At 44.6% G+C, this 12,909-nt stretch overlaps 2 protein-coding genes across 5 annotated transcripts in view; one reads left to right on the top strand and one right to left on the bottom strand.

The window, feature by feature from the left end:
* LOC122718563 overlaps positions 1-4,570 on the bottom strand; it is a 7,252-nt gene extending 2,682 nt beyond the window's left edge. Inside the window, exons 1-6 of the mRNA XM_043943694.1 lie at positions 3,865-4,570; positions 2,168-2,487; positions 1,777-2,040; positions 1,595-1,694; positions 1,186-1,491; positions 81-275 (exon numbers count right to left, since the gene is read on the bottom strand). Of these exons, the coding sequence (XP_043799629.1) occupies positions 81-275; positions 1,186-1,491; positions 1,595-1,694; positions 1,777-2,040; positions 2,168-2,487; positions 3,865-3,985 (1,306 nt within the window). The 5' untranslated portion in view covers positions 3,986-4,570. The remainder of the gene's footprint in view (positions 1-80; positions 276-1,185; positions 1,492-1,594; positions 1,695-1,776; positions 2,041-2,167; positions 2,488-3,864) is intronic.
* A 360-nt stretch (positions 4,571-4,930) lies between these two features.
* LOC122718545 (spondin-1) lies at positions 4,931-12,840 on the top strand. 4 transcript variants are annotated; one of them, XM_043943666.1, is made up of 13 exons: positions 4,931-5,609; positions 6,815-6,873; positions 8,316-8,530; positions 8,919-9,103; positions 9,357-9,548; positions 10,280-10,566; positions 10,841-11,244; positions 11,315-11,486; positions 11,603-11,873; positions 11,960-12,143; positions 12,227-12,390; positions 12,459-12,626; positions 12,713-12,840. In XM_043943666.1, the coding sequence occupies exons 3-13, from the start codon at positions 8,350-8,352 to the stop codon at positions 12,791-12,793; spliced, it is 2,289 nt and encodes a 762-aa protein (XP_043799601.1). In that variant the 5' UTR covers positions 4,931-5,609; positions 6,815-6,873; positions 8,316-8,349; the 3' UTR covers positions 12,794-12,840. The 4 variants fall into 4 exon arrangements, with proteins under 4 accessions (XP_043799601.1, XP_043799609.1, XP_043799592.1 ...); XM_043943674.1 differs by lacking the exon at positions 6,815-6,873 and adding an exon at positions 6,373-6,620; XM_043943657.1 differs by lacking the exon at positions 6,815-6,873 and having other exon boundaries at positions 4,932-5,609.
* The last annotated feature ends 69 nt before the right edge of the window (positions 12,841-12,909 follow it).

The following is a 12,909-nucleotide window of genomic DNA, read 5'->3' as shown; positions in this document are numbered from 1 at the left end:
TTTTTTTTTTTTTTTTTTTTTTTTTTCTTTAGCGGGAGAGACGAGGATCGATCGCTGGAAAGACGCAGGAGCACGCTCACCGTGTGCGTCGCGATAGGCCTCCTTGTGATTCGACGTTGCGTTCTCGTTTTCGCTACGCTCCCACGAGTTACGTTGCTTGTGTTTCGGGCGTTGTTGCCTGGCGGGAAGGTGAGGGGATCTTCGTCGCCTGACGTGCGGACTCCTGTGATTTCCTGGTGAGCCCCGGCCGCCCCAGCTGCTATCCTGTAGGTCGGCTACAAAGGAAAGAGCCGGAATGGCACGTGACACAGATTAGAGACAAGGTATTTCTTTCTTTCTTTTTTTTTTTTTTCTTTCGTCGATTTCGATTTCTTTTTTCCGTTCGTATCTCTTTTTTTTTTCTTTTCTTTTCGATTTCGATCCATTTCGTGACAAACGTACGAGATTCGCGAGTGATGGTGTTGGTGGTGGTGGTCTACAGCCGTTTCTCCTCGACGTGTGTCTCGTGTGTTTTCTTTCTTACTTTTTTTCTTTTTTTAATCTCTGTTCTCTGCGTTTTTCGAAAATAGCGATCTGCAAACGTATCGAAACACCGCGTCTCGTGGCGCTGATGGACGGTCTGAAGGAAATATAAAGAGCACGGATCAACTGGATTCTTCGGAACCAGAGCTCGGGCTTCGCCGTATCTCGGCGAGTAATAAAAATTAGCCGCAAAGATGATGCCATCTTTGCGACCAATTGCGCGAGAGAAAAAAATTGCAAAGAAAAAAAATATATATATATATATATATCGTTGGAAGCATGCAACTACCGGCGCTTCCATCGTGGGAAGTGAAATTTACGCTAAAACGCGTAATACAGCCGATAAACGCGAGCAAAATTAGGATTAGATTAATCCCAACGAGAGTAAATATACTTGCGAATAAAATTTAAAGTCGTGGAGATTTAGACTCCTGGGTGGATCGTCGACCAACTATCGAGAGAAGAGAAATGTGCAGAATACACAGATACGTAACACAACAGCATGCACAGTCGATTCTTAAGGGCGCAGGCATAAGAGAGAAACGGGAAGAAGGTAAGCGAGAGAAAGTGTAAATTCGTCCTTCGTCCGCGACTTCCGTCCCGGGCTTCGTCCAACTCCGACGGATTTCCAATTCGTGGTTATTCTAGAGATTTTCTAGTTACCGTCACGAACGTCTCCTGCTTCGATTTCGTTCAACCCGTTCGCCATCGAGTCCAGACCTTCGTTCTCCGACCTTGCCTTGGTCGCAGCCGTATCCGGTTTCGTCCTCCACCCGCCACGCACGAAATTGTTCAGATTCGCGCTCGGGTCGGATAGCCTTCGTTGGTGTCGATACAAAAACAGTTCCTCGGCGTCGTCCCAGTCGGCGTCCCACAGGGAATCCGTGGCGCAATAGCCGGGCTCCGAGGTCGGTGTCTCCGCCCCCGAACCCTTCGGCTTCGTCACAGCCATCTCCGCGTGCCCCTTCCCTGAAAAGTAAAAAAAGTGTAGCGCTCCTCGGTCGAAACAAAGCAGAGAGAGAGAGAGAGAGAGAGAGAGAGAGAGCGAGAGCAGAGACGTTTCCTATCGTACCACGAGGCCCCTTCATTCGAACGAATTCTATGCGCTGGGAGGCCGCGCCGGAAAACAGGCCAAAGGTCATTCGCTGCGCCATTTTGGTGCTCAAGCTGGACTGGAAGTGAAAGCGACGGGACGAGGTTCGTTTAAAATAGCGATGTATGCGTGTAAACGTGCTTCTTTGATACAAAACGTACCCTGGCGTCGTATACTTTCTTCAGGGCGTCGTATCTGATAGAGCCGAGAAATATGACACCTTGAATCGCGCCCTCCCTGTCGGACGCCACCAGTTCCACGCACACCATCTCCCCGTCCCTGACTAGAATATCACAGAAAACTTCGTCGAAATTGTCCACCATGAAGCATATATGAGGATAGGTCATCTCCTCGAGATCACCCTTCGCGTCCATTCGTCTTCGGCTGGGGCTCGCGTACACTTTTTGCGAGTGCCTGCGCAATACCTGAAACGGTTATTTATGATTAGGGAAGAAGAGGGAGCGAAAAGAAGGTTGGAAGAAAAAAAATAATAAAATAAAAAGGAAAAAAAGAAAAAAGATTGGAAAAATTTTTGGGAGAAGAACGGCTCACTTGCAATTCCTTGGGGCTCGTCCTTGTGCAGATGGCTAAGGTCAGCGTGTAGTCGAATTGATGCACGACCAGATTCAGGTACACGGTTTCCTCCCAATCGATGTCGGGATCGCCGATAGGCAGCTTCTTGCTGTCCTTCCGGAACACGTCCACCTCCGTCTCGAATTTTGGCAAGTATCTCGACGACGTCTTCACGTGCTTCTTTCGCACGAAGAACAGCAAATCGTCGCCGTCGATCGTGTGCTCTGCCTGGAAGAGGAAGTGCCTGACAAACAGGTCCGTCCAGTAGGTTGTACCTTGAAGTATCACGAAGCCGGAGTCTGCGGGATGGAACATGGACGAGAGATTAATAAAAAAAAAAAAAAAAAAAAAANAAAAAAAAAAAAAAAAAAAAAAAAACAAAACGTGTGTGGTTCGATTAGAGCTCGACGAGAAGAAGAATAATATAGGTGATAAAGGATGCCAAAGAAAGGTCAGATGGATGGAAGAAAAAAAATAAATAAATAAATAAAGATTGATATTTTCAATTAACGGCAATAACGCGGTCAACTCGACGATTATACGCGAAGAAGCAGCGGGACGAAATAATTCTCAAGGGGACAGGAACTAACCGCGACCGAATCTCCGAGGCAATCGATAATCGATAAGAATGTGCCACGAGTATTTAATTGCAGCCTCTATTGTCAGCCTCGACATCTCAACGATGTTCCCTCATCCGCTTTATTAAAGGGTTGCACAACTTTATTAAAAACTTGGGTGAAACTTGACCTTCCGGCTGTTTAAAATAACTTGCGATCCTGTATAAATAGTTTATTAATTAATCTTCTCGTCGATGCGTGGGAATACGGTTGTATTAATTTTTATATTAATTTTCAAATTGATTGGAAAGAAAAAGAATGTTTCGTTTGAAAATCCATCGTTCGAAGAATGGAAATTACGATTTATTTATCCAAGAGGAAATTGCGTTGAGTCATACGTACGCGCAGCGTGCGTGTAATTGCTTGTTGACACCGCGTCGCGTCATATTACATTTATGGAACGACGGAACCGGTATGTAACAATTATTCGTTATTCGCGTAAACGTTGTATCTTACTTAACGATCGAAGGATAATCGATCAATATAACAGCGATTTCAAAAATATTCGAATATTAGAAAGCGAAGGAAAAAAACAACATACGTAACAACATCACATTAGACACGCATGCATTAACATCGCATATCGCGCTTGTTTTTCCTTCCAATGTTTTCAATCTAAGCCTACACTATATAATTGAGAATGCAAATTCATTGAAATCGATTCTTTTTCGATCCTTTCACTCACTAACGATATTAAACGCAGAGAGCGAAACGACGCATGGAGGAAAACGTGTACGCGAAGAAACGGTTTACCGAAAATAAACGTTCCCTAAACGGAAGCAAACAGAAGCGAGAGCACCACAGCCAGACTATCGTTTTTACTCGTTTTCCCCTCGTACAGGATGATCGATCGTGAAATCACCCTCGTCAGCCGAACAAAAGGCACCGTGGTCCCTCTCCGTGGAGAGGAACACACCCTCGTCGCGTGCACTCCCCCTCTCGAACGACTCCCCCAACTCGAGACCCCGCGTAAAACGAACCCCGTTTTTAAAAACATCGACTCCGAAACTCGGAAACTTAATTCGAATCAATCGAAATACGTCTGGAAATCATACGAACCATCCTTGAGCATCTGTCGAAGCTCCTTGGTCCTCTGAAAGTTGATCTCCTCGAGAAGCTGCTCCAGCATGGTCGGTGGCCTGGCCAGGCCCGACGACGAGCTGCCAGCCAGAGTGGCCATGCCCAGCCCTCCTCGTGCTTTCACGCCGCGATTCCTGCTGGCGTTCTGTCGCCACGATCACTCGGAGAGAGAGACAACAGCGAGCTAGGCAAGGCGAGGCGAGACGAGGCGAGGCGAGGCGCGCGTTTCCCTCGAATCACGGCCAGCCGAGAGACGTGGTCGCGTAGGAACCGAACGGAACGACAGAGGTCAGCCGCGAACCGGCCGAGATCGGCATCTCGCCTCCCGTTGTTAGATGCGCGATCTTCTCCTCGAGGTGGCCATACTGCCCAGTTTTTTCTCTTCTCCTTCAGCCGAGACTCGTTGCCACGAGATTGGATTCGCGTCGTGCTCGTGCTCGTGCTACTGCTCGCCACTTACTCACACGGTCACGCCACGCACCGTTCAGTTTACGTTCGCTACGGCGGAGGGACAGACAACGAAACCGACGACTCGACTCTCGCTCGTCAGAGCCGCTCGATAATTTCGCGCATGCGAATCGCGATGACGCCACCGACGCGCCAACGACGCGCTCCTTTCGAATACACGTTTATTTTTGTTCCATGCGCGAAGCGTTTCGTAAGAGCGGAAGAAACGATTCGACGAAACGTTTTAGATCTAGATTGGTCAGCTTGCTTCGTTTTAAGTGAAAGATAGCACGATATAGGCACGTAGTTTTTTTCTTTTATCTCTCTTATTGAATCTATGTTTAGAAATGGATTTAACTCTATTATTTTTTAATCTTCTAATCTTTTAAAAGAAATTTTAATAAACTCGAATTTTTGATAAGAATTTTTATTATAATTATAATTATATTTCTTAATCCGTCGATGCGTAATTATCAAAAGAAAAATCTGTTGTACGTAGAACGTTATTATTACGTAGATCTCTTTAAATGTGAATTACAATATCGAATGGTTAAATATGAATAGTTAGATATGGACATTTCCCTGAATTTGGTCGAAGGAAAAAGAAAATATTGAGCAAACGCGGACGTTACTATCTGGAACGCGTTATCTAAAAGTTGAAGCTACTTCCAGGGAGATACGACGATTCAAAACTGACCTCATGACTCGAGATAATGTCCGCCGAGTTTTGCTGTTGGTTTGTCGCGTTGCTGCTATAAGTATGCTCCCTTTACGAAACTCGCAATATCTTTAATTTAATATCGTAAATATCCAAAAAAACAATATCCATTTAAAACTTTTTAATTCGCTTAAATTATGAAAACTTATGGTAGATTATTATTATTTTTTCCTCCTATTCTTTCTCCATTTATCGAAATGAAGTCATTCGAATTCAAGAGACGAAGCGGGAAGCGTAGAGAAGCGAGTAACAAACTTGTGCACAACGTTTATGCACACACTCGAATTCTATTCGAGATTTCGAGCGAAAGAACGAAAGCGCGGGGCGAGCTTCCGCAGCAGACATTTTCGAATCGGCGCCGCTAACTTTCCTGATCCGCGATACCAGCCGTCCGGTTCGTCATCTCGTTTAGTCGTGCCCGATCGTTCTTGCATCTCGGCTGCTCTCTGCTCTTATTCGTCTACGCGAACCACCACTTTTCGTCGTTTGTCCGCGCGGAAAAAGAAAAGCGAAAGAAAGCAATCGTGTCTTTCAGCCCATCGGCACAGTGGCGTAGCAGGTGTGCGATTTTAAATTTTCTCTTTTTTCGTTTTTTTTATTACTTTTTTTTATTACGCGTGATAATTCAAAAAGTCGCGAAGTGAAATTTCTTTATTCGTTTTTCCTTTTTTCGATCGATTTTTAAGAAGGAAAAAAAAAACCAAGCTTTTTCGTTACGAAAAAGATATCGTTCTATATATTGTATGTATATTTCGTCAATTCTCGTAACGTTAGGTAATCGTTAAAATTTAATCCATAAGCACGAATTCACGCGAATCTCGCGAAAGAAGTCACGCTTTCGTTCGACGCTTCTAATTCGTTAAGACGTATCGGAGTTTTCTTTTTTCTTTTCCGCGAAATCGTGCGACGAGAAGTTTACGAGAAGTAAACTTTTCGCGATAATTTTGCTAAATTTCTCTCGAGAAAATTGTCTTCGATAAGGTTTGGATCCTGTAATTCAATCTATAAACTCGTCTATCGATAAACGATTTGTCGTTTCTCGAACGTGTACTCGAGTAAATTCAAGTTTCGACACCTTTTATTTCACCGAGACTTTATTACTTTCTTCCTATTTCGAAACACGCCACACACGTAGTCACTCGTTGCTTATCTTCCTTCCGTTGCTATATTCGTAACGTGAAAAAATTCGAACGATCGACAAACACGAGACCGCTTGCACAATCGTAACTTCTTAACAATAACCATTAATCACTGCGATCGATTTTTGCGATATTTGAAAAGTGTCTTTTTGTGCACGATTATTATTTTTAATTGCGAATTAGGCGTCATGACTCACGGGCGAATTCAGTGAGGGCGTGAAATCGTAGAGAAGACTGGCGAAGAACGAGAGTCGGAACGCGGTCTGCGCGCTGCGATCATTTTCTTTTCACGGTTCGCACGTTCGGCGAAATTTACGATCGATCAGGACGGCTGGAATTCATCGTTAATTCGCATCGCGTTTTCTCTGTGGTGAAAATTCACGCGAGCGAGAATTCGTGATTTGACCGTGGAAAATTCAACGAAGAGGAAGGTACGGATCGATTAAAACTTTTCCTCCTTTATCGATCGATATGCGCCTCGTCGATAAATACGAAATCGACCAAGTTTATACTTTTTTTTCCTCCCGCGATAAAAAAATATATTCTCGCGTTCATACATTTCTCACGAGAACAAAGCAGATTCGAATCAACTTGACGCACTGATTAACTATTATTCCGTTTAAAGACTCATCAACTCGTCGTATTTTTCCCCTCCACACCACCTACTTCGATCGTAATCGCATAGTAAGTTTACTCGTCCAACTACTTCTATTCTACCACTACACAAAATTTCGTCGCTTTTCCATCCTTATCCATCCACTTTTACTTTCCGCTTTTCGATCTTCTCCATTTTCTCCTAACCTGTTTGGCAGCCTGTCTACGAATGAAAGTATCCAAAGATTAACTCGATCGAAACTTTCAAAGTGGGATCCGCGGAAGCACGTGTACAATTTCCGTTCGCGAAACGCGCCGGTGTCCCTGTTTCTTCCTCACAACACGAGTCCATCGTTCTAGAAACCTATACACCTACATGGTCGAGAAACTGCCATCTTGAGAGAAAGAGAGAGAGAAAGAAAGAGTGAGTGAGAGAGAGAGAAAGATCTCGAACTCCCGACCCACTTCCACGCTCGCGCGTAACCCGATGCATCTCTTTTAGACCTCTGCCTCGATTATTATTATACTCTCCTCTCTCGCCTTCCACGCGACTCGCCTCTCTTTATCCACCTGTCGTTCAGGATCCATCGTCCTGCACGTATGCAGAGAATGTTCCACCACATCGAGATACATATCTGGCCATCAGATGTATCTATATGCAGAGGTCGTTTCATAACCAGTAACTTACCGTTATATATATTTGACGGACGAAACGTTCACGATCATTTTTCGTGCAATTGAATCGTTGGCAAACACACGTTGTCAAATCGTGGAGGAATATTTTGTATTTTGAATCGTTGTTGGATTGATTTGAACGCGATATTCGTACGAGTGAGCATCGAGCAAAGACCGTTAATGGAAATCTAAATGGGTAATATCGTGGAGAAGAGTATTCGGTTTATTATCCTGTCCTGTGTTGTTCGATCGATCGCAATGCGCGTTGAAGTTTCTCGTCACGATCACAGTTATAGAGACTCGTGTCTCGTAATTTCATGTTTTCATATATGTCGTGTCGAGGAAGCAAACGAAAGACGAGGGACGCGTTTCGCATGCCTCGGATCGATCGGAGAAAAATCTTTAAGAGAGAGAGAAAGAGAGGACAGTTGATCGAAATTGATTCGGAAAATTGAATGAATCTCCTTTCGAAATTCTTTCTTAGGAGTCTGTCACCTACCAAATTAAATCTCCAACTTTATCTTTTACTTCTAATTATGAAAGATTCGTTCTCTGCTCGATAACGCTTTCCAGATTAAAATAACATCTTTAAAACAACGATACGTTTTGTTTGACACGATTCAAGGATGCGACCTCTTGATATCGTCGCCCGTTCGTTCCTATTCATAGATAAAGATTAAAAGTGCTCATGCGCGTATATTTACTTCTCCATCTTTTTTTTTTTTTTTTTTTTTTTTTTTTTCAATTTCAACGCGCTGTACAAATCCGTCCAATCCGTCCAATTATTTGACAAATTATCCGCTCGTTGTTTCCTGTATCGAGAGGATTAGTCGGATATTATAATTTGTGTTCGACAGAATCGAGAGAGCATCGATCATTTCAAGCTTCGTCATGTTGCTCCTGACCGTGACAGCGTGTCTGGTGATCACGGTGCAGGCCGGATGCCCTATGAGACCGACCGCGGAACAAACTTCCGCATCGAGGACCACGGGTGACGGTGGTTACAGGATACTCGTTAGCGGGAAGGCCGACAAATATATTCCCAACGCTGTTTACACGATCAGTTTGCAAGGTAACAACGATTTTCCCCTTCTTCTAAAAAGATATCTGCAACCGTGTAATATAACCCTTTCGCTATCGTATACCATAATGAACGACACTGTTGTTGATTTCCGCTAGTTGGTTCACAGATAAGCGAAGCAACGCGTTGCGTCTTACAATTTTCTTTGGGATGAATTAATCGTTTCTTGTTTATTTCAGGGATATACTTTTACGTATTATAGACGAATTGTGGTTTTTGAATGAAATTATTTATTACTTAGTTATTACTTAGTTATTAATTAAATTATTTATTAATTAGTTAAAAAAAAAATTGTAATGGATTAATGATGGTTAGATGATGGATAGCGAAAGGGGAGAGGCTTCGATCGTTTATATTATCGCGATAAATTCGATTTCAGGCTCGCAAACGCACGAGAGATTGCAACAGTTCACGCATTTCACTCTCTCCGTCAATTCGCAACACGCGCCCAATAATCCTACGGCTCGAGTAGGATACTTCCAACTGTTCCCCGATGGTTTGACCACGTTCAACGAAGATTGTGTCAATACCATCTCCGAAGCTTCAGATTATCCGAAGAACGAGGTGAATTACTCTCTATAGAATCTTCTTCTTCTTCTTCTTTTTTTTCTGTTAAAAGATTCGATATCGGGGTTTACGATGTTGGGTACACAGAGGCGAAAATGCAGGGGGCGCAGATAACGCGGATAAATTTCTGACGATTGGCCGGTGGCCAACCGTCAGAGATGTTTGATCCAGCCGCGTTATCGTGGGCAGAGGCCGCGAATTTCCGCAACCAGAACCGCGTGATATAAAACGTCTTCTTACCTTGGCTCAGGTCCAAGTGATGTGGAGGGCACCGCCGTCAGGATCGGGATGCGTTATCTTCACAGCCATGGTCTTGGAGAATAACGTGCGCTGGTACGCCGAGGATGGAGCTTTGACCAAGACCTTCTGCGAGATGGACTCAGCCGAGGTCGAGGCCTTGGACGGGGAGAAGTGTTGCGCCTGCGACGAGGCCAAGTACTCGGTTAGCGCGAATAAAATTAATTTTATTCATTTCGTACGATCGATCTCGTACTCGTACTCCTCCAATCGTTCAATTGTATTCGTCGATTTATTGGGTTGGATTTATTGGAGATTGGAGAGACGCAAATAAATATTTCATTGCAATAGATAGTCAGTCGTCTCTTTATGCGTTCGACACGAAAAGAGGAATCCAACGATATATGTGTTTCTTTCTATGGAAATTTCGAAAGATAACTTCGAAATAGGAAACTAACACTTGGATAATTGAGATTGCCGGAGAGACTTCCGCTAAACATCCGTTAAGTTTAGAAAAATTGAATATATCCGATTCAAGCTCTGATTATTATTACCACTTGAAGATTATTTTAAAAAAACTTAAGTGAAATATAATATCGATAAAATTCTAATTTTCTGCTCTCTCAACTCGATGAAAATGTCACGCGTCGAGTCGGGCAAAGTTTGGCGGTAAAAAGAGGATGGAACGATATATACGAGTGAAATGCGTACGAAGAAACGTTACTTTTCGCAGTAAAACGGAAGTAAGTAGAGTAAAGAAACGAAACGAGATGATAAAGTAAAAAAAGGTAGCATAACACGAGCTGCCACAATTGCGATAGTTACTCAACTCGGTACCAACTCGTCCACCGGAGTCGTGGAACCACGGTCTATCAGTCTGAAAGCCGGAGAGGAATATCGGCGACTTCTCACACAGATTCCTCTCTCCGTTTGCAGTTGATAATGGAGGGAATCTGGTCGAACGTGACCCATCCAAAGGACTTCCCGTTCTCCGTTTGGCTGACCCACTTCAGCGACTTGATCGGTGCCTCGCATGTGCCGAGCTTCTCCTTCTGGGGTAAGGAGCACATAGCCACGGACGGCTTCCGCCAGTTGGCCGAGTGGGGCTCCGCGTCCGGCGTAGAGACCGAGCTCAGAGCTAATTCTAACAAATTAAGAACCCTCATCAAAGCTGCTGGGCTGTGGTACCCGAACGTAAACAGCAATACGACCACTAACTTCAGGTAGATAGATCCTTTACTCCTCCCTCGAACGAAACTAAGAATCCTCCATTGAATTTTTTATTCAGATTAATTTTTTTCTCTGCAAAGAAAGAAATGGCAATTTTAGAAATAGCCTAACTAACTTCAGGTAGATAGATCCTTTACTCCTTTACTCCTCCCTCGAACGAAACTAAGAATCCTTCATTGAATTTTTTATTCAGATTAATTTTTTCCCCTGCGAAAAAAGAAATGGCAATTTTAGAAATAGCCTTTATCTTTTACTCTGATACTCCAGAGTGGACAGAAAACGTCCAATGATCTCCGTGGCTTCCATGTTCGGACCGTCTCCGGACTGGGTGGTCGGCGTCAGCAAACTGAATCTATGCAGAAAAGATTGCAGCTGGACGAAAAGCGAGATAATCGACCTGTACCCCTGGGACGCTGGCACCGACAATGGAATCTCGTACATGTCGCCCAATTCCGAGACGACGCCGCGCGAGAAGATGAAACCGATCACCACATTGTACCCCGAGGACCCTAGATCCCCTTTCTACGACCCCAGCGGAAGACCGATGCTGCCGCTCGCCAGGCTGTACTTGACCAGGGAGAAGATCATTCCACGGGGCTGCGACGAGGAGGTTCTTCAGCAGCAGGTCGCTCAGCTCGAGATAGCCGAGAACACCGAGGACACTGTCAGGCGTACCGTACAATCCAAATCCATTCCTTATGGCACGCGCACACTCTGAAATTCGAATTTATTTGCTCGCAGCCGAGTGTCAGACCACGGAGTACACGGCATGGTCGAGCTGCTCGGTGAGCTGTGGCAAAGGATTGAGAATGCGTACCAGATCGTATTTGATGCCCGAGAAGGCAGCCATGTTCAAGTGCAACAGACAATTGGTCTCCAAGGAGATGTGCGTCTCCTCGATCCCGGAATGCTCGTAAGCGTTGTCTTCAGAATGAGAATTCTCTACGTTTTTATACGTATATACGTATAATTTTGTGAGAGAGATTCGTGGAAAATATGCGTATATATGTATATATATATATATATTAGAGAAGTCGATTTCAGAGGCGAGGAGGACACGGACGATGGTGTTGGCTCGTTGATCGGTGGTAATAACGATGCTTTCTGCGAAACAACCGATTGGGGCCACTGGTCGGAGTGTTCCTCCACGTGTGGGGTGGGGATGAAGCTGAGAACAAGGCGGTTCAAGGATCGGATGGGTCGTAAACGGTGTCCTCACGTATCCCTGGTTGAGAAGGTGAAATGCATGGAGCCGCCTTGCCCGTCCGGTCTAGAGGAACAGATCGATCCTACTTGCAAGGTATATTTTTCACCCGCGTTTCTAGCATTCTTCTTACATCATTTCTGGATACTTTGCTCGGGAAATCGCGGAAACTCGTTTCACAGGTGACCGATTGGTCGGATTGGTCCCCGTGCAGCGCCTCGTGCGGAAAAGGTGTGAAATTAAGAACCCGATTGTTGATGGTCGACCCGTCTAAACAGCAAGAATGCTCCTCGAAGATGGAACTGGTCCAACAACGGCCGTGCTTGGACCAGGCTGACTGCACCTTCGACATGGCGACTGCAAAAGGTTTCTTTTCTTTACGACGAATTTTAGAGGGGAGGAAAAACGAGGAAACAAGTAATCGACAAACGATTTATCACGGTTTGCAGTGGTTTGCATGGAGGAACCGAACGCTGGACCCTGCAGGGGATATTTCCAGAGATGGGCGTTCGTTCCTCAAAAGTTGATGTGCGTGCCGTTCGTGTACGGCGGTTGTCGTGGCAACAGGAACAACTTCTTAACGGCAGAGGAGTGCGACAATACTTGTGGCATTGTGAGTGAACTCACTCTGCTCGTTAACGGAAGATCGTTAACGGGAGGAAAGTGTTGGTTTACTTTCAGGTGCGAGCGATTCTCAGCGGACAACCCTTCAACACAACCGACGCTCAACTCGCCCCAATATCGCCGGCTCTCCCACCTGTCCATTGTGTCGTGAGTGGCTGGTCACCTTGGACACCTTGCAGCGTTTCTTGCGGGACAGGCCGTGTGACCAGTTTTCGCACGATTCAGGTGAGCGGAACGAACTTGGAATTTGGAAATCGATTCTATTTTCGTGAGATTAGTTTAATGAACGCGTATTGATTTGAAATGTTCAGCAAGAGGCACGAAACGGAGGGAATCCTTGTCCCAAGAAGCTTCAGCGTCGATCCAGGTGTCAGCTGGCGCCATGCGAATAATAACTTTGAGAGAAAAAAAATTCTTTTTCTTTTTTTTTTTTTTTTTTTTAATAAAACGACGAAGGATCGTTTAATTGGAAGAAACAGCGGATCGATATTTTTTTCTTCTTCTTCTT

This window comes from Apis laboriosa, unplaced genomic scaffold, assembly GCF_014066325.1.
Source record: "Apis laboriosa isolate Shangri-la unplaced genomic scaffold, ASM1406632v1 scaffold11_cov152, whole genome shotgun sequence".
Lineage (NCBI taxonomy): Eukaryota > Metazoa > Arthropoda > Insecta > Hymenoptera > Apidae > Apis > Apis laboriosa.
This window is presented reverse-complemented; position numbering and strand designations above follow the sequence as displayed.

Excerpts from the sequence above, each read along its gene's own strand:
- LOC122718545 (XM_043943666.1), top strand. The coding sequence starts at position 8,350 with ATGTTGCTCCTGACCGTGACAGCGTGTCTGGTGATCACGGTGCAGGCC. Across the intron at positions 10,567-10,840 it reads AATACGACCACTAACTTCAG|AGTGGACAGAAAACGTCCAA; the intron begins GTAGATAGATCC and ends CTGATACTCCAG. Across the intron at positions 12,144-12,226 it reads CGACATGGCGACTGCAAAAG|TGGTTTGCATGGAGGAACCG; the intron begins GTTTCTTTTCTT and ends CACGGTTTGCAG.